This window comes from Chelonia mydas, chromosome 8, assembly GCF_015237465.2.
Source record: "Chelonia mydas isolate rCheMyd1 chromosome 8, rCheMyd1.pri.v2, whole genome shotgun sequence".
NCBI lineage: Eukaryota > Metazoa > Chordata > Testudines > Cheloniidae > Chelonia > Chelonia mydas.
In genome coordinates this window covers 34398525-34419887 of record NC_057854.1, presented here as the reverse complement: position 1 = coordinate 34419887, position 21363 = coordinate 34398525, and the positions used below count along the sequence as shown (strand labels likewise).

Here is a 21363-nt window from a genome sequence, read left to right as displayed (position 1 = left end):
TAATGATCATTTAAGTCCCTTTCCAGTGTCTTCCAACAGCTTTTCATTATCAGCTGCATTCAGGCGCAATTTGCCTGTGACACCCAAAGTGTGGCAGGACTCAGACTGTGCCATAAAAGCTTCTGAAAGCTTCTGACAGTTTTAGCCATTGTCCCTCAAATGGTGCCATCAGCTGGGCACTGTCTATACTAGGGTTTGCAATACTGCAAGCAATGATGGAGTTGAACTGCCATTAGTAGTAGCGAGAAATGTCCCTAAGGGAAGATGGTCAAGGAAATGCTAGTATGAAGAAAGGAGAAGTAAACCAGATACCAACTTCAAGTCATTACTTTGGTCTAGCCTGTTACAAGGAGCACCATTCATTAAAACCTAAAGCACTAGTCTTGCTGGGGTAGTGCAGAATTATCCCCCTCATTTCCTCACACTACCAAATGCGAGTGTCTGAGTAGGGTGCATATTAAAAGAGACAATCACCAAATCATTTCTACTATTATTTATTTTTTTAAATATTTTTGAAAAAATATAATTTTTTTACAATATTTTCAACTTAAACACTATTCACACTGAACACGTATGGCAGCTTAACCTACCCAAATATGAAGTTTAAGAAGCCAAAACTGTTCTAGCTTTATTAAAAGAAAAAAGTTGTTGTGCTGTAGACTATTGTGTAGTGATGATTAAACAAAGCAAGGGAAAAGCACCACTCAAATCACTAACGCTAAAGGTTTCTTGGTTAAATCCAGCTATCTTAAGGTTGTATGCTAAAAGTTACATAGACAGTGTGCTATGTATCCAAGTTCTTGGAAGAAATTGTGATGAAACTCACATCTCCTTAAATGTAATTAGGAAGTGAAACAAACATTTGTAACATGATAGACTGTAAATACAGGAAATTTCTTCCAACTGCTTATTTGTTAGTTCAGTAGCTGAGATCTAGGACTCTGTACAGGTCTGTAAAAGTCTGGTATGATAGTTCATTTACACTTCTCAAAAAGAAGAGCATGAAGTAAAGTTTTTCTTGATAAGGAAAAAAATTAACATTAGTAAAAATACTGAAACGGAAAGTTAGCTAATTTGCATAATGATCCGATAACCTTGCTTTTATTTTTAAGTTAAGGCATTATCAGGTGCAAATTAACACCAGTTGACATGTTTTAGTAACAGACCATCCTTAGTTAAATCCTGTTAAAAAGACAGAGTCTGCAAGAGGTTTTCAAAAATTTGGTACTTTGTCTCAACTTGACTGGTGCTTCTTACCTCACTGTCTCCTTCACAGAAAGCCAGGGTCCAATTATGTTTTCATTAAACTTTTGACAGCTTTTTACTTAATAACAGTCTCAGCACTTTTATTAAGCATGCAAGACTAACAAAACTTTGGCAATGCATAAGTGTAACACAGTGACAAGAAGAGAGAGCTTTTACAATTAAATCTTCTAATACTGGCTTCACAGTGTGGAAATTGTGCTACATCCACCAAAAGAGGGCCCAGTCTACTCATATATTTAGTACTTCACCCCAGGAACAAACTCCTTTGCGTTTGGATTCAGATTACTCTTGACCTGGGGAGAAAGAGACAACCAAATCACGGTATTACTTATATCTCACTTTTCCTGACCAAACAAAGCATTGTTCATAGCCATAGTTTACAAGTTTAAAGTGACAGACAATTTAACGTGAGTTCTTGAATACACTAAATCCAGTGCAAAGAGGTTTAGAACCCTTCACCTGTTCATCATGGCTATTAATATCTTTTTAAAAAAAAAAGAAACCCAAACAGGAGCAGCACCTACAGGCTTCAATTAAATCAGAGTCCCATTGTGTTAGTACTTATTTGTATAGTGCCTAAGGAGAAAGTCCCTTCCCTAAAAAGCTGTAAGTTAAAGCCTGTAGTCTCCCAAAAACACCCAAAGCACCAGAGTTTTAATTCAGTCAAATTGACTCTGGACAAGTGTCACATGGTCTTTAACCTTATACATTTGTTTGTAGACACATTCTGTATGTAACAAGCAAACAGACTTGACGTTAGATTTAAATAATTTTAAGCCATTGACTGACTGGTTTTTCCTTCAAAGAAGAGTTATGTGCTTATTTCATAATTAGCCATCCTATAGCATTTCCAGAGAACTCAGGAATGTAAGAACGTCCATTTGGGCAATAAGCAGCACCAAGAGAAACTTCACTTTACACAATTTCCATGTATTGCCTAACAAAGGAAGAGAACAGAAACTGGGATAGCTGGAAGCATGAATTTATTTAAACTCTTAATTGGTTTACACATTAGTTTTGTCATCAGCATCTTGGTTACCACTTTATATTTTAGACCAGTTGTATGTTTTGCTATCTTGAGTCATTGGGCTGAAAGATACATTGGCCTAGAAGTTACAATTTTATTTTTTCAAGGCTTATTGTGAAGTATCGATATTTAACAAGAAACTTCAAGTCCACATGAACATTTCAGCAGTACAGTTTAGTGTGTGGTTGATCACTAGCATTAGTGTCAGGCTAGCAACAAATCTCTCTCTACTGTCGGATTTCTAGAGAAGTCCAACATTACTGAATGTATCCTGTGTACCTCTATCATGGGTCAATAGCCATTGCACTGAAGGCAGCTGCAAGAGGGTGTGCACTGAATATCAGGGACATTAGGCAGCTGTAATAAGTGTCAGCGTTGTATGTCTCAGCACTGCCACGTAGTTCCCTTGCTTTTGGGAATGTCAGTTATAACATTTTATACTAAGAAAAGGAGGACTTGTGGCACCTTAGAGACTAACCAGTTTATTTGAGCATGAGCTTTCGTGAGCTACAGCTCACTTCATCGAAGTGAGCTGTAGCTCACGAAAGCTCATGCTCAAATAAACTGGTTAGTCTCTAAGGTGCCACAAGTCCTCCTTTTCTTTTTACGAATACAGACTAACACGGCTGTTACTCTGAAACCTGTCATTTTATACTAGTTGCTCTTACAAGTTAACTGTTCTGGGCTAACAGGTACTTTCTGAAGCTTGTTTGGGTACTTTTAGTTCATTTCAACATCTTTGTAAATTTAAGAACAGTTCCTATTTTAGGAACCTAGACATTAAAATACTTCCAAGTACTTGTTGTTAGGATATAGATATTCAGGCCTGTCTGTAAAGGCCTATACTCTAAGAATTTAGGTGTATTATCACTTAGCTAGTTATAGCGGTATAAAAGAAAGAATCAAAATCACTGTCTGCCGGCGTAAGTGCGTTCTCTTACTGTGACAGTCTGAGGCCCTGTTCTTAGGCTAAGGCCTTTGTCTAAGCAACAAAGGCAGCCATAAGCTGGGAAGGGACCGGTCACATGCTCACATTCCAAACTAGTCACATTGAAATAAGGTGCTATTGGGCTGTTAGGAATACAATCCTGTCCTGATAATGCCTATCGCCTCCAGAGAAAGGGAAGTGCCTAGAAGATATAAAAGGAAACTTAGTTTGATAGCATCCTGTCTGGCAAGAACTCACTTATCAATAGCTGGGATGTGAAATCCTCATTTCTTTGTTGTTCTATCACTGTAGTCCCCATTTCCCTATTGTTTGTCTGTATAATCTCTGTCTGGTTCTGTGATCGTTTGCTGTATAATTAATTTTGCTGGGTGTAAACTAATTAAGGTAGTGGGATATAATTGGTTAAATAATCATGTTACAATATTTTAGGATTGGTTAGTTAAATTTCAGTAAAATGATTGGTTAAGGTATAGCTAAGCAGAACTCAAGTTTTACTATATAGTCTGCAGTCAATCAGGAAGTAAGGGGGGGAAATGGGAACAGGGAATGGGGGTGGGAAATTGGAATCATGTTTAGCTAAGGGCAGGAATGGGAACAGGGACACAGGTAAGGCTCTGTGGTGTCAGAGCTGGGAAGGGGGACACTAAGGAAGGAAACTAGAATCATGCTTGCTGGAAGTTCACCCCAATAAACATCGAATTGTTTGCACCTTTGGACTTTGGGTATTGTTGCTCTCTGTTCATGAGAGAAGGACCAGGGAAGTAAGTGGGTGAAGGAAAAAGCCCCCTAACACTTGTAAAGGAGAGTTAGCAAGATATATGCTAAGTTTTTGCAGAAGGTTTAGTTTTCCTGGCACAGATAATCACTCCTAAGGACAAGTAAAAAGATCATCTCCACCTATTTTAAAGTTTTGGCCTGACAAATCAATAATTAATGATACTGGCTACAGTCAATACAAATTTAGGTAATCTCTTTCAAAATGTTCTTCCAGTATATCTCAAGCTATATCTGGACTGTATTATTTCAGTCCTAAGGCTCTATTTCCAACATGCCAAATTCTGTGATAGTTAACTTGAGGTCTGGATGTATATCAGACTGTCTGCAACAAGAGCTGCTTAATTAAGCCATTGCTGTTGGATTACATGCTATGCAGTCAGTATGTTCGACCTTTTGCCTTTCATTTAGTAACGATTTCTGCCAAGCAGCGTATACACCCACACACCACTAGTATTTGTGGCATGAACTGTGCAAAACACCCATGCAATTCTATGGACAATCCCAAAGAACTTCAGCCACTATCACATTCCATACCATTTTTGGTATAAACAGTACTGTATCTAATAATTTAGTATTTCCCCCTACAAGTGCATATCAGGTTAAAGAGATTTCTGGATTATGTATGGGATCTGAGCTGGAGATCCATGATATTACTGATAATTGGTTGTTGCTGTTGGTTTTTTTTATTAACCATTTTAATGACCTATCAAAGCACGTAGAGTCTTTTGGAAGATGATTTTTAAAATTTCAAATACAAAGTTATTAAGAACAAGCGGAGAGGAAACATACCACCAGATCCTCCAGTGATGAGCTGTCACTGATAACGAGGTCATTAAACTGGTCCTGGATTTGATCCATTGTTTGTGGGAGGTCTCGAGCGGGAATAAACCACTCATGTTCTTCCTCCTCTTCCAGCATTTCCTGGAAACAACGCTCAATAAATTCTTCTTCCCATAACTCCTCTTCAATCTAAAGTTAGAAGGGGGAAAAGAGCGTTCTGGTGGGTAAGTGTCTCTATGGCAGTGGTTCTCAACCCTCGACCCAATCAGCACACAGCTGCAGTCCATGTGATATCCTCATGGCCATACCGGTAGAATATGTATTGTGTGGACACAGCCCACAACACAGACAGCTGCATATGCAGCCCACAATGGTAAATGGAGCAGTGGTTCTCAACCTATCATATCCGCACAGTTAACTCAGCACCCAGGTGTGAGCAGCCACACTGCAAAGCCCTGCTTGAATTACCGTGCGCTCACTGGTTCTGTGCCCGTGTGTGTGTGTATAACTAGGATTTCTGGGGGACACATAAGAACACAAAAACAACCCCACTGGGTAATACCAATTGTCCATCTAACCCAGTATCCTGTCTTCCAACAGCAGCCAATGCCAGGTGCTTCAGAGGGAATGAACAGAACAGGTAATCATTGAGCAACCCATCCCATCATCAACTCTCAGCTTCTGGCAGTCAGAGGCTAGAGATACCCAGAGCCTGGGGTTGCATCCCTGACCACCTTGGCTAACAGCCATTGACGGACCCATCCTCCATGAACTTATCTAGTTCTTTTTTTGAACTGAGTTATAATTTTTGGCCTTCACAACATCCCCTGGCAACGAGTTCCACACATTGACTGTGCATTGTGTGAAGTAGTACTTCCTTTTGTTTGTTTTAATCCTGCTACCTATTAATTTCATTGGCTGATCCCTGGTTCTTGTGCTACATGAAAGAGTAAACAATACCTCCTCACTTTCTCCACCCAGTCAAGATTTTATAGACTTCTCTCATATCCCCCACAGTGGTCTCTTTTCCAAGCTGAAAACTCCCAGTCTTTTTAATCTCTCCTCACAAGGAAGCTGTTCCATACCATTAGTTGTTTTTCTTGCCCTTCTCTGTACCTTTTTCTATTCTAATAGATCTTTTTCAGATGTGGTGATCAGACTGGCGCACACTATTCAAGGTGTGGGCACATACCATGGATTTATAGTGTGTTACTATGCTATTTTCTGTCTTATTATCTATTCCTTTCCTAATGCTTCCTAACATTGAGCTTTTTTGACTGCCACTGCATATTGAGCAGATGTTTTCAGAAAACTATCAACAATGTCTCTTTCTTTAATGGTAACAGCTAATTTAGATCCCATCATTTTGTATATATAGTTGGGATTACATTTTCCAATGTGCATTACTTTGAATTTATCAACATTTAATTCATCTGCCATTGTTACTCCTGGGGGAATTCTGCTCCAAAAAATTAAAAATTCTGCACACAATTTTTGTCAAAACAACACTATGTAATCACGCCAGTTTCAATTATTTCGTTAATTTATTTCAAAACACCGGTCAGCATGTCTGTAACAATACAGACAAAAGAAATTTCCCCAGGAGCAGAGAGTTAAAGAAATCCCCGTGACAACCCAGTTCCTGTTTCTTTGCCCTCTCCCACCCGAGCCTGCCAGACACTCACTCTCCCCAAGAGCCCAGCTGTGGGCCCCCGCCCCAGACACTCACACACCCTACCCCCAGAGCCCAGCTATGCGCTCCCTCTCCCCCCAGCCCAGACACTCAGACCCTACCCTCTTAGAGCCCAGGGATTCAGAGGGAGAAACAGCCTGATGCTAGGTCCCAGGGCTTGCTCAGCATTTCCTGCGTGTTGCTGCCTCCTTACTTCAGGGTGTGTGGGCAACTGCAGCTGCTGGAAACCCTCCAGTTCCCTTTCCCTCAACACAGCCTTGTCTTCTATTTGTGAGCTGGGCTCTGCCGGGTCCAGCAGCCCCTAGTGGTGGCCAACATCTCTGCAGCCTATTTCTATGGGGAAAAATGGAAATTCTGCAAGCCCAACATTAATTTCCGCAAAATTCTGTATTGTGCAGTGGTGCAGAACTCCCCGAGGAGTACATTGTGTTGCCCAGTCACCCAGTTTTGTGAGATCCCTTTGTAACTCCTTGCAATCTGCTTTGGACTTATCTTGAGTAATTTTGTGCCATCTGCAAATCTTGCCACCTATTTACCCCTTTTTCCAGATCATTTATGAATATGTTGAACAGCACTGGTCTCAGTACAGAGCCCTGGGGGACACCTCTATATACATCTTGCCATTCTGAAAACGGACCATTTATTTTTACCATTTCCTGTCTTTTAACCAGTTACTGATCCAGGACAGGACCTTTCCTCTTATCTCTTGACTGCTTGAAATATCGCATGGTTCTCTGTACTGCAGTAAGCTAAGCCACTCTGATTCTTTCCTAGTGAATTGTGGGAGAACCTGTCTACTTGTCTGTCCTTCTGGGTATGCAAGAGGAATTGTGGGAAGGCAACGGAAGGCTATCAGCACTCAAATAGTTTAGCCTGTGTCCTCACTGCACGATAGGAAGGTTACCAGCCTGCATGAAGGAAGAACCCAGGCTCTAACCCACAACTCCAACCAGGCCAGCTAGCCTGGGTTGAAAACACCATTGAATTCACTTGAGCGAGGTGTGTGTGGAAAGGGGTTAGGGGAAGCACCCGAGTAAGAGCGTAAGTGAATACTGTAAAAACAACGTAATTAAGGCTAAGATGATGTCACGGAAGCTGACACCACCACCCCCCCCCCGCAACTGACCGGCTGCCGCCATCAGCAGCAACACCTGAGCTGCCCAGCTTCGCTACTGGAAGGGACCTCCCGCAGCTCTCCTGCCACCGCAGCGCGGAGGGGGAAGCCACCACAGCCACCGGGGTCCCTGCAGCTCGCAGCCGCTAGGGGGTGCGTGGATGCAGGGTGCTGGACCTTCCTCCCTCCCCATTTTGTCAGGGATGTTTTTAGTAAAAGTCAGGGACAGGTCATGGCTTCTCTGATTATTTGTTGATTGCCCATGACCTGTCTCTGACTTTTACTAAAAACATCCATGACAAAATCATAGCCTTAGACAATCCTTAACAAAAGTATTGCTGACAAGCTTTGGAGAGAGTTCTATCTGACAGCAGCATCACTGTGCTGCAGGACCCAGACAGAATAAAAAGCAGCAAAATGAAGATGGGCACCCCATGTCTGCCAGGCATAGCCAGGGAACAAAGGTGACCCAGGGAACAGATTAAGATTAGAAAATGTGTTCAGAGGAAGCTTGAACAAGTCTTTCTCCACTCTTACAGTTTACTCCAAGAGATTTGGCTCAGGCACTCAAAAGTTAGGAAATGCCAGAATTAAGGTTCCTTGGGCAACCTTAATGAGTATTCACAAGGCGGCTGAATTATGACTCAACCTTCAGTTACATGAATGCATTTTCACACAGCCCTCTGCCTCATTCAGTGCTCATGGAAAGAGGCAACTGCTCATTATTTCTTTTTTATCCCCGTCGTCCACTGCGTGGACCTTCCCTATTTACAGAATATAGTTCAGACCCTGCAGTGAACAATGCAATATTCATTTCATCAGTCGTTTTGAGGATGCTGTTCAGCAGGGCTGATCTACACTGAAAAGTTAGGTTGACCCAGCTATGTCGCTCAGGGGTGTGAAAAATCCCTGGTGTGGACAGCACTAGGGCAACAGCTACTGCCTCTCGGGGACATGGATTAACTACAGCCTCAGAACCCCTCCAGTCACCATAGAGGCTGTCTACGCTGAAGTGCTGCAGCTGTGCAGCTCTACCATTTTAAGTGTAGACACTGCCTTACTCCCTCCCACAATAAGTTTATCTGCACATCTTCCCTGTAAGTTAACAGCTCCATTTTACAGGCAGAGAAACTCAGAACAGAAGGTTTGCCTAAGGCAACACAGAGTCAGTGGCAGAGCCAGGAGTAGAACACAGGACCTCCGTACTCCACCCTGTGCTCATTCTCCAGGTCACATTGCAGTATCCCAAGAAGTGCTTGGCACCCACAGCTCCCATGGACTTCAGTTGCAAGTATTCAATACTTCAAGAGCAAGGCCCCAGGTATCTCAAGGTGGGCACCTCAACACAATTAATAGCCACTTGCCAAAATGTTGGTTTAAGCGAGTCACTCAGCACCACACTGAACGTCTGTAGCAAAGGCAAGAAGAGAACAGAACTCTGGCATTTACCTGCCTCAACTACATGACTGTTCTCCCTCCTATAGTCCCCTGCCTGGTTTTCTATACACCTTTCAACTTCTAGAGAAAAGGCGGTAGGGATCCCACAAATGGCTTCATTCACTACACAACCCTGGTTCATTCTGAGCATTAACGCATCCTACGCACTGAATAAAGCACAGGGGGTCCCAAGAAAAAAATTGTCTAATTACATATTATCATAATGCATATGCACAAAGGGCAGAATTTACACTGCACAAGCAACCTAAATTCTGGTGTTTCCTGACTTTGTAACCTAAATAGCCTTTTTTTTTTTATAGTTTCTGTATGGTATTTCCTCGGTTTTTCCTAAAGGAAAACGGTGAAATCAATTTCTGTTATATGCAATTGCAACAACTGCCCCATCAGTAGGGTTTAAATCCTGAACCCTCAGCACTGCAAGACAGACTGCTAACATTTGAACTATAGGACTAGCTACCCCCTCATGGGTAGGGGAGGGTGGCAGTGGTTATGTGCTACGGAGGCCATGTATTGAGTGAGAAAGGGAGTGGTTGGGGGAAGCCTCTCTCTCCCCATCCCAGAAGACGAGCAACTGAGCCCATGAGCCAAATCTGGAGGGGCAGAGGTTTGTTTTGGGGGATTCTGGCATAGCTGCCAGAGCTCCCTCAAAGCAGCTTCAGATTCCCAAAGCTGGTTTTGGGTAAAGATGTTCATATTTAATTATTTTGGCAGCACAATATTGCTAACAGTGCAAGTGAGAAGAAAATGGAGATTTTCATAAGTCTGTAACACAACTAACAAATGAAATTTCACGGTGCAGAGAAAGAAGCACTTTTCTAAATCCAAAGACTTCAAAGAATTTCAGAGGCCTGCTGTAAACAGGTGTAAATCCTTCAAGAAAGAAGTCAAAAATCTTTTATAAAGGAAAGCATTAGGCACTTAAATATAGGGGTCACTACCAACTCCCCCTCTAATACTATGTTGCCTCAAGATTCCCATGACCAAGTAGGGTTCTGCAGGTGGATTTATAAAGGCCAATGGTGTAGTTGTAGGCATGTTTTTCACCTGGTTATATCTTAAAAGCACAGTAACCTGGCCTCATGAGATTAACCCCCCTCCACAAAGGGTCTCATGAGAAGTCTTCGAACCCACAGTTCTTTCCTGTAAGCCACACTGTGGAAGACAGCTTTACACATAGCATATTCTCATGTAATTCTGTGCTAATAAAACAAAACTGTACTTCTACAGTGTTTTTCATCCAGTCATCAAAAGATGGGCAGTTACTTATTTTACTGGTGGGGTAATCGAACCACTGATTGAAACTTTCCTACAGTAACATCAGCAAACCAGTGGCAGAATCAAGACTAGAGCCCAGGTCTACAGACTACCTAGTCTCTACTCCAGTCACTAGACCATGCTGTCTTCCCCGTGAGCTAGAAACACAAGTGGAATACACCACAACAGATCTGAAAACTGTAAAGCAACTTACCTGTCTGTTAAACTCCTCTTCATTTTCCATCCACATATACTCAGCGAATGGATTGTCGTCTTCATGAGAGTGACCATTAATAATCACATCTTCATTGATGATGCTTGGGCTAGTACTGCTGCGACTTGGATCTTTCATGGTTGAGCCTTTGAGTTGAAGCCTGAAAGTAATTGCAGTAATCAAAGACTTAAATTTGTCATCTGTATAAACCCCATCCAGTAACCATTAGTAAACACCGGACCTGTATTTACAGACTCCAGTCACCAACAGAAAAATCAAGCGTAGTTGTGGAGCTTGTAAATGACCACCACCCCACAGAGTTACAACTTCTGCTAGCTAAGCAAAAGTCACATAATGGCAAAATGTGGGAGAACCCTAACAGAAGTTCAATTTACATTTTAAACTCTGCTCTGTGTACATTCAAGAAGTTTTCCTTGTAATTACCTCAATAAGCCCCACCAAAACACTAAGAGGCCTGCTGGTCTACACCTAAAGCTTAGGTCAACCTAGCTACATCACTCAGGGGTGAGAAGAGTTCAGAGAGATGAATTCAGGTACGTTAAGCCAACCTAAGCCCCGGTGTAGACACCCTACGTCAATGGAAGAATTAGTCCTTTGATTTAGCTACCACCTCTCATGGGGATGGATTTACTAGTGACAGAAAAACTCTCTTCGTCACTGTCGTAAGCATCTACACTACAGTGGAGTAGCTGCAGCACTTGCCAACACACACAACTTTGAAAGCAAAGGTTTTTTTGTAGATATGAGCAAAATGATTGGGAAAGTGTTCAAAAGTGAGTTTTCAACATACCTGTACCTTTATAACCTCTTTTCTGAATTAAACTCCCCATAAAGACATTATCCCTACTACTACAGATGAGGTAACTAATGTTTCAGGGGATTGAATTCTTTTGAGGAGACTGGGGCAAGGTGGAGGTGGTGTAAAAAGTGAGACTTTTTACAGAACACCACGCATGCATGGATGGACTTTCAGATGGTCATTACACTGCTCAGAAACCCTGGGAAAGTTCATAGACTGCAGTCACTGTATTTTAATTTGGTTCTCTCATACACAGCCACTTTGGGCTTGTCTACACTTGAAATGCTACAGCAGCACAACTGCACCACTGTGGCGCTTCAGCATTAAAACTACCTAAACTGATGAGAGGGATTCTACTGTCAGAACAGGTAATCTCCAGGAGAGGTGGTATTGTAGCCATCTACGCTGGAGGTTAGGTTGCCTTAACTATGCTGCTCAGGGGTGTGTGGATTTTTTTCACCCCCCTGCCCCGTGATGTAGTTAAGCAATCTTAACTTTCCTAGTGTAGACCAGGCCTTTGATGGGACAATTCTATAGTTACCCCATTAACAAAAGCCCACTGACTGAGGAATTTCATTTAAGAGACCATATTTAGGATAAACTGGAAGACAAGACAAGCTTGTCATAGATCCCAAATCACTCTCAGTATGTTTAGCATTAACACATTTGCATAAATTCTAGAGTCAATTTCTCCTTTTGAGGTCAGGATTCTGCATTAGCCCTGCAGTACACTAGGAAGTCATGATAGCATGCAGAGTTTTTGAGTTCAGGACTCTGGCAGGTATAATATGTGGAAAAAATTCAAATCTTTGTTATAAAACTGCATTTGTAATTTAAACCTAGACTTATGACAAATCCCACAATTTTAGTCTTTGCCAGTTTACAAGGTGTAGGTTCAAAAGTATTCAGTATCATAACCCTTTTACAAGGCTGGCAGGCCATGAAGATCAAACAGAAACATATCACTTCTGAATCTATTTGAGTTGTAAACAGAAGAGTGGTTATTCGGCCCTTCATTTTCAGTTTATTTTGTTTAAGATTTCCCTGGAATTTATCAGTGTTTATTACAAAAATTAAAATGGGTGAAAAGTGGCAAAAAACCTAACTATTATTCTGGCTAAATATTGGGATTAACATTCAGGGATGGGAGGACAGAAAAAAGCAAAGAGAAAAGTAAGAGTATTGAAAATAAAAGCAGTTTAATGCTGTGGTTTATTCTGAACTGTACATTAAGAGTATGTACACATGCACATCTTTCACTACACTGCCTTGCTCTGACAGCCAAGCATTTACACTTAGACTCAATAACACATCTACCTAATGTAATGGACTGGATTTTCTTAACATAATCAGTATTTTCATGTACTTTAGTCCAAAATCTGGGTGAAAAAAATCAGTAAAAACTGAATAGCTTTTGTAAAACACAAACAAAATTTACAAATTTTAAAAAATGGTAAAAACTGAAAACAAAGAACCTGACAGTCCAAACTAAAAGGCCAATGTTTTGGTCTATGCTGCATTTAAACCTAGACATTCTTTTACTAGTCTTAGGAAACTTGACTATTTTGACCCCAAGACACCATGTTTACTTTTGAATCTAATCACCTCATGCATTTCATGGTGTTTTTCTCGCCATTTACTATAATTAAGGGAGCTGTGTTCACATACAGAGTTCCTTCTTGGCAGCCCAATTTCTCCTCCTACTGGATGTTGTAGTGAGGTCATTGATACTACGACATCACAATCATTTGTGTGAGATATTAGTTGAAAACAAGATTATGACTTTGCAGATCTCTTTATTGAGATGATGTAAAAGTGGATCAAGCAGAAGGTGAACAAAATCAACTTTATCAAATCAGCTGGGGATACAGAGAGATACTGTCAAAGTAAGTTTCTGAGTAAGTAATTGGCTGTATCGAAAGATGAGAGTCTTAAAAACCTCCAATGTACACCCTGGTACGCTTACTACAGTAGCCATATTAGCTATTAGGGCTTAGAAACGCTGATCCATATTCTATCTTTGGATAGATATGCCACAGATTGCTTCAGAGAAATTGATTCTTGGATTATGAGAGTTCTAGGTCAAAGCTTCACCTTGTCTAAATATCAACAAGACATTGAACAAAGATCTTCTATATGCCTTTTTGAAATCAACCTAGTATTGTATAGTGTTGATGAGGAAGATTAGCAGCTACCACTCCAGTTTGTTCCATTATGGACTTTATAATCCAAAACAAAGGAAAACAAAGTCAGTTTAACTCAAAGGAAAATGCAACAAAATGAGATCAGAAATGAGATTACTGCCTCGTTAGCAATTAGCAGTATAAAGAACATAGTGGATTCTTTTTCTGGAGTTTTACTGAAACACTTTTGTAGTCCTATATTAAGCTGAAGAGCATTAAAACCAACATGACAATTCATATGCTTGTTTACATTTGTACTTTTTAAAAATGACTTCATTTACAGTATTTTGCTCTTCACTCTTTGCAGCTTACATTTAGAAGTTTACAAAATTAAAAAGCTTTCTAGAATTTATGTCATCTTTCCCTTCTATGGCAAGTTCTTCCCCACCCCCTTAGTTTGGATATCAACTTTGATATTAACATTACATGTGACTTTTTGCACACCAGCGTAATTACCCAGATTTTTTTCCAGGAATTAGCATATAATCTATCCTGTTTTATTAAAATCCATACAAAGTATGAAGAAAGATCTATCTAGTCATTTATAGTCCCCCAATATAGCTAAGCACCTCCCAAATATGTATGGTATTATCCTCCAGAGCCTTATGAGGAAGAGAAGTGTTTTTACAAGTAGGAACTTAGGCACAAAGTGATTTGCCCAAGGACACACAGAAACTGAATTCAGATTTCTTGAATCCCATGCTAGTGCCTAACCCAGAAAGATAATTCTGAGTATTTCAATTTTCTGCAGCTCTTACTGAATAAAAAAATCATTTTTAATGCAACATGCAGTATATCTCCACTTCTCCAAAGCATGATCAGTTAATCTTCATAACTGATCACATTCATTAGGCAGACAAATTAAAATAGTCTTGATGAAGTGAGCTGTAGCTCACGAAAGCTCATGCTCAAATAAACTGGTTAGTCTCTAAGGTGCCACAAGTACTCCTTTTCTTTTTACGAATACAGACTAACACGGCTGTTACTCTGAAACTTGATAGTTTCTGTAGCACTAGAAATATGATGTGGTTGCACATATAATTTGGCTGGTTCAGTAAAGCAGTGGATAAAGGAGGGCAGGCTGACAAACTAGACTTTCAAAAAGCCTTTGGAAAAAAAAATCCCACCCTAGAGGCTACTAAAGGAACCAAGGAGTCAGGAAGTGAGAGGCAGAACACTGTCATGGATCAAAAACAGCTGACACACAAAACAGTAGGAACAGTGGTCAATTTTTATTGTGGCTATAAGGAACATTGAGGCAACCTGCTGTTCACTTATCAAATTGACAAAAAGAAAAGGAGTACTAGTGGCACCTTAGAGACTAACCAGTTTATTTGAGCATAAGCTTTCGTGAGCTATAGCTCACTTCATCGGATGCATCCGATGAAGTGAGCTGTAGCTCACGAAAGCTTATGCTCAAATAAACTGGTTAGTCTCTAAGGTGCCACTAGTACTCCTTTTCTTTTTGTGAATACAGACTAACACGGCTGCTACTCTGAAACCTGTCATTATCAGATTGAGTGTTTAATATATTGATGACTATGTAACAGGGTGGAGACTTCAGAAAAGTTATGCCATAATGAAACAGCTTCATCTGGAATAGTGTGCATGGTCACTCAATCTCAAAACAGATATTCCATAATTAGAGATGGGTCAGAGAAAAGCAATAAGAATGATTAGGGGCATGGAAGAACTCTCATGGAGAGATTTAAAAGATTGAGACTGTTTAGTTTAGAAAGGAGGCATGATTAGCACATATAAAAGTAAATGGTGTAGAGAAGGTAGATCAGCAGCTTCTGTTCTCTGTCTCATAACATTAGAGTAAAGGAACATTTGCTGAAATTAAAAGGTGGCAGGCAGATTTAGGATTGATTGAAAGAAAATATTTTCACACAATGCATATTTAGTTTGAAGATTAAGGACAAGAATTTAGCACGATTCAAAGAGACTAGATGTGTATATGGATCATAAGACTATCCAGACCTATAGTAGTTAACGTTAATGAAAAGTTTTGAAAGAGAAAAAGGCTCATGTTTCAGGTCTTAAAACAGATCTCTATTATGGATGAAGAGAAGACCCTTCATAGGGGGAGATTAACCCATATCTACTTACTGAGGGGATTCTTGCACCTACCTCCAAAGCATCTGGTGCTGCCCACTGGACTGGACGGTCCACAGATGTAATTCAGTACAGTAATTCCAATGTTCTCTACAAAAACTGATAGAGTTCCTTCCAAATTTCTAAAGTATTAAGCAGTACTGTAGAGACTGACCAACAGCATCCTCTTAACATTTACTGGTAGCAGTTGACTGAACATTAAGCGAAGTTATGTTACTATGCCAAAAGAATAAAAAAACCTCACTGCAGTGTTATGTTTGTTTACACTACTGCAATTTTATTTCTCTGGCTCTGGCTTCACTAAATTCTTGGTCACATTATCTAAACAGATTTAGCAAGAGCCAATTACTAAACAAACAAGATTAAGAAACCAATTAACGATATGGGGAAGCCGTATGATAAAATCCATGCAGGATGCAAACATATCACTCTGCATAGAAGAATATTTCAAAAATACTTCAGTTTTCTTTAATGGACGTGCTAGTGAATAAACTGAGAAACGAAGCTTTGTTAGCGTGATCGGACAAATAGCATAGAAATCACTATTAATAATCACTGAAATCAAGATGCAATAAGAACAGACTTGAAAGCCAAGGCAGCCTGTTCTGTTTCAATTCTGAAGTCAGAACTGGTTAACCCAAGTCAGTTTCATTCAGGTAAAAAATGCCTATATTTTAACAGCAAGCCTGCTAAAACTCCTAAAGCCTTTTGTAGCCAACTGTAGAAAGGCATTAATACAGAAATCCACCCACTTACAAAGTTCAAGGCATAGTGAAGAAAAACTTACGCTGTGTGATTTTGGGCAAGCCAAATATAGTATATCTATAAAATGGACATAGTATCTTCCTCACAGGGGCAAAGATGGTTTTAATTAATGTTTATGAGAAGGCTTTAAAGTGCTGAGATGGAAGGCACCACAAATTTAATTAAGTTCTAAAATAAACATTTTGAAGCTCTCGGATAGAAAGCCCTGTAGAAGTGCCAACTATTTGTGCTGGGTTCTGTTACACCATTATCTCAATTAGAAGTTTAAGCTGTTTCCGTGGCATCACTCAACTGGACAAAAGGAGGACTTGTGGCACCTTAGAGACTAACAAATTTATTAGAGCATAAGCGTTCGTGAGCTACAGCTCACTTCATCAGCATGCATCCCACGGAGTGAGCTGTAGCTCAGGAACGCTTATGCTCTAATAAATGTGAGAGTCTCTAAGATGCCACAAGTCCTCCAGTTCTTTCTAGGGATACAGACTAACACGGCTGCTACTCTGAAACCTGTCAACTGGACAGACAGCAGCTGGACTGGAACTATTTATTATCGGAGTTGAGCTCCGCTACGCTTCCTGCCCTGGGCATCCCCCCGAACCTGGGCAGCACTCGGACCTAGAGGGGCTGCTCTGCTGCAGAGCACTCCGCACGGCACGGCGCCTTACGGCAGCGAGAACGGTGCCAGGCACCGAACAGCAGGTGGCTGAATCCCTGGTCCCGCTCCATGCAAAGGGGCAGAGTGCCACTGCCCTTCCCCGGCCCGGATCCGCCCTGCTCCCCTCCCGTGGAGGCTCGCCAAGCACATGCCTCTGCCTCCCACAGGCTGCCCCAGCGCTAGGGATGGCCACGCCAGCTGGGGCTGTGCCCCGAGCCCTCTCCTCATGAGCCCGCAGGCTCCGCGCTGCTGCCCCGGAGAGCGCACCCCCCACCAGGGCCGCGCTCCCATGTGGAGGCCCCTGCAGGGATGCCCGGCGAGTTGCCAAAGAGGCAGGTCCCGCAAGCGGAGTAGCCGCGGCATGCCCAAGCCCCACCCCCCTCCCGGTGACGAGTCCCCGCGCGCGCCGCAGGGAGCAGCTGAACCCCCCAAGCGCGCGCCCGACGCTCACCACTACGTCGCGCGCGTGTGCCCGACGCCCCGCCTACTCCCCGCCGCGCGCGCTTTGTTCGCCAACAATAAGGCCACCTCGCCGATCTCGTATGTATGTGTGAGGGGGCGAGTGCTATCCCATCATGCCACGCGCGCGGCCAGAGACACCCCTTTCTTCCCCCACAGTACCCGGATGGAGAGCCCAAGACAATAGACGGGCGCCATTAGACGACCCAGGCCCTCGGCTCCGGATCCTTCAGGGGAGCCTCCCTCCCCCGCACAGAGCCCGGGGGGAGGAACGGTCCCCGCCACCTTCCGCCAGCCGGGCTGGCTCGAACCCCACCTCCCCGGGCCCACCTGCTGTTGGGAGCGGGATGGCAGAGGGTGCGCGCTGGGGCTCCGAGCTGGTCTCTTCCGCCTCGTGCCCCCCCACTCTTTATTCGGGTTCTTCTCCCTCCACCCCTTTCCCCTTCCAAACACAACAGCCAGGCCGGATGTGAAATCACTTCCGCTACCTATGTGACCTCACAAGCCACGCCCCCTCCGCTCCGGAACCAGACGGTGCACTACACATCCCGGCATGCCATGCGTCGACTTGGGGCAGGGCATCTAAGGGACACCGGCGGAGAGGTGGCGCGCTGCATGCCGGGATTCGCAGTCTTTTCCTCGTCGACGGCGTCCGCTTGAAGCGCAGGAGCAGAACGCTGACTAGCTCGGGCGTGCCGCGCTGCATACTGGGACTTGTAGTCTGGGGCGGGGGTTATGCCTCCATCTTGAACATCGAGGGTGGAGCGATGAAAAAGAAGCATTACATGCTGGGACCTGTAGTCGGAGGGGGCGAGTGTGCAGTGAGCCAAGCCTCCATCTTCTGGCTCTGTGGGAGAGGCCAGGATGGAGGGATGTATGGGGCGGACTCAGTGTATGCTGTGGGGCCAGGATTCCTGGGTTTTGTTTGCTTTGCAGCCATAGGTGCTGAGCAGGTGTTGGTGCAGCTGCCCCACTAGTGTAGGAGCTGTGGGATGATCACTGGACTCCTGTCCCCTTCATAGCGGATCTTCCACGGCCCCTCCACATGTGTTGGCAGCCAGGCACCACCAGAGCTCGGTACCGTATGGACTGGTGTAGCCTCGTGCTGGGAACAAACAGCCCAGCCCGCAAAGAACAGGCCAAAACAACAGGGGAGGTGGGTGGCAGTCATGGAAAAGTTAGTACACCGATGCTGCCATACCCAGCAAAATAGACAGAGACCTGACAGTTCCGTGGGTACTTGGTTACCATGTATTCAATAGCCAAAGTACATTCACCTGCGAACAAACAGCACCCTGTCCAATGTTTGTGAATGTTAATGTGTGACAGACGTGTCAAATATGTGTGTGCAGAGTTTCACTCAATAAAATCACTAGAAACAGCATAGGTGTTGGAATAATGCTCACTCTGTAATACCCTGTTAAATAAAAGCTCTGAGGACAATATTCCTGTTAATGTCTCTTTAAACAACGCTCACTGTTGTAATGATTGGTTTGTGGCAGAGATTTACATGGCAAGGATTTATAAACTTATGAAAACCTCCTACATAAATAGTTTTAAAAAATCCAAGTCCTTCTGAGAACAATCCTGCAACACAGGATGGGTTGTTACTGTCTAAAGGCACCACACTTCAGTCTTGCCTGGTGCTGGAATACTGTGCAGGAGACAAAGGTCTAGGGAGCCTCTCACCATATTCGAGCAACAAGCACGGGAGAATACTAAGAGGTGGGCTTGTGTGAACCTGGCGTGTACAGGCATGTCTGGGAAAGGTGACATGTAAAACCTCCACAACCCAGCTTTGTATGTGCCAAAAGCAACATGTGCTGACAAGGCAGAATGCCTTTACCCCTGCTCCCCACACTATGGGGCCTCAGCCTGCCCTGTGGAATTCTGGCCTAGCTGGCAGGAGCCCCGCAGCAGTGGATATCCTGGCCAATATCTCTGCTCCCATCGCTGCAACAGCCAGCCCTAAATTTGGCACTCAGCCTCCTGTCTGTCTAGCACGCTGGGTGTGGTAGCACTGGAGTATTACCACACTCTTTTGTCTTTCTGCTCACTGTAAATAACTTTCAACTCATGTGATTGTCTGAGAGAGGAGATGTTACTTAGGCCTTGTCTACACTATGGGGGGTGGTGGTGGAAGAGAGATCGACCCAAGTTATGCAACTTCAGCTATATGAATAACGTAGCTGAAGTGGACGTACTTACATCTAGGGGTCCACACTATGCTATGTCGAAGGGAGACACTCTTGCGTCAACTCCCCCCACGCTTCTCGTTCAGATGGAGTACAGGAGTAGATGGGAGAGTGATCTGCCGTTGATTTAGTGGGCCTCCACTAGACCCATTAAATCAACCACTGATGCATCGATCGCCACACATCACTCCTGGGGTAAGCGTAGACAAGCCCTGAGAGAAAGAAAAACCCCATACGCTCTAGGACCACATATGAAATGTGCTGTGACATAAGTCACACTGAGAAACAAATAGCACTTGAAGCTCTTTCAGGGCAACTCCACCGAGTGTCCTGCTAGCAATGCTCAAGAGGACAGGGCAGAACCACAGCAGCCTGTGCCCGAGGTGCAAACACCCCATGTGCTGTGTACCACACCATGACGGGACTTCTGCACCTCCACATGAGTGTGTGAAGGAGCAGGGCCAGTGGAGCTTTAACAAGGGCCACTCACCAGCTATTAAGGAGGGTGAAGGTGGTGGGAGGGTGCATTAGCCCTGAGGTAACATTAGCAAACAAAAGGGAGGCCAATGGGGATTCCCATCCCCCTTCAACCTCTTTAGGGATCCTCACAATATCCAGTTACTTCATCTGTGTATGGGGAAGAGGAGTTAGTTTAGTGTTGATGACCAGGACCATATCAACAGCTGGGGAGAATGAAGTTTCACAGCACAGGTTCTTCCTCCATGCTGCCCGAGTTGTGATTGGGCAGCCCCCTTTCTGAGTTCAGTCACCACCGCACCTTCCTTAGCCTCATCGTGGCTGATGTAGCCAACAAAAGGAACAACTGTGGATGAGCACAGCCATCCATCTGGAACTAGAACAAGTTCATCAACTCGTTTCTAAGGCCTTGTTTACACTACAAAGTTTTGCCAGCAAAAGGCAGCTTTTGCCGACAAACCAGGAGAGGTGTACACACTACAAAACTACTTTTAGCAGCAAAACTCTGATGTTTTGCCTGCAAAATAAAACCACCTTAACAAGAAACAAAAAGCTTTTTGCAGCAAAGTGAAAGTGACAAAGCATCAATGTAGAGACTGCTAGTTGTTTTGTTGACATAACTGACTTCCACCACTATCCCACAATGCCTTGCTCTTGCTCACTGTTTTCATCTCTGCTGCCCTGCAAGCATGCCTGCCTCCCCTTTCAAAGCTTCGGGAAGTATCTGACAGCTGAGCCTGCTGCTCTGTTTGGGGAACAAAGAGAAAATCATTAAGGTGGAATGCTCCTGTTCTGCCCTGCACTAGGAACACAGCAGCAGGCAGACTACTGCTGGGGGGAAGGGGCGGGCAGGACGACAGCTGTGCTGCTTTGACATTCCTCAGCACAGATAGCTCACAGAGCTGTTCAGGATGCTGCTCCTGGCTGTGGGAGAATTCGGAGGGAATCACAGAACCATAGGCAGGCAGAGAGCAGCTTGGGGAGACTGCTGTGCTGAGCACAGCCAGGGGTGTCCCCCTCCCCCACCTCAGGATGGGTCAGTCAGCCTGCTGTCTCCCTCCCCCCACCACACTTCAGTTGAAAATCTACTAGGATGCCCCTGGAACGAGGAGCTTCAGACACCTGCCCCATGAGGCATTGCAAACCCTTCCCAAAATAC

The 21363-nt window shown here is 43.5% G+C and overlaps 1 protein-coding gene and 1 long non-coding RNA gene across 5 annotated transcripts; both read right to left on the bottom strand.

Moving 5' to 3' along the window:
- Nucleotides 1–478: 478 nt before the first annotated feature.
- PAIP2 (poly(A) binding protein interacting protein 2) lies at nt 479–18020 on the bottom strand. Of its 4 annotated transcripts, none has more exons than XM_027821640.3 (5): nt 17863–18014; nt 15669–15775; nt 10533–10692; nt 4809–4988; nt 479–1559 (listed from the first exon to the last, which is right to left on the bottom strand). In XM_027821640.3, exons 2-5 carry the CDS (start codon nt 15677–15679, stop codon nt 1503–1505), a joined length of 408 nt encoding a protein of 135 aa, XP_027677441.1. In that variant the 5' UTR covers nt 15680–15775; nt 17863–18014; the 3' UTR covers nt 479–1502. The 4 variants fall into 4 exon arrangements, with proteins under 4 accessions (XP_027677441.1, XP_037762479.1, XP_027677442.1 ...); XM_037906551.2 differs by having other exon boundaries at nt 15669–15844; nt 17863–18007; XM_027821641.3 differs by having other exon boundaries at nt 15669–15752; nt 17863–18007.
- LOC122466808 lies at nt 1758–3215 on the bottom strand. Its single transcript, XR_006292639.1, has 2 exons — nt 2949–3215; nt 1758–2733 (listed from the first exon to the last, which is right to left on the bottom strand). It is a non-coding gene; the product is annotated as an uncharacterized LOC122466808 (long non-coding RNA).
- Nucleotides 18021–21363: the final 3343 nt, after the last annotated feature.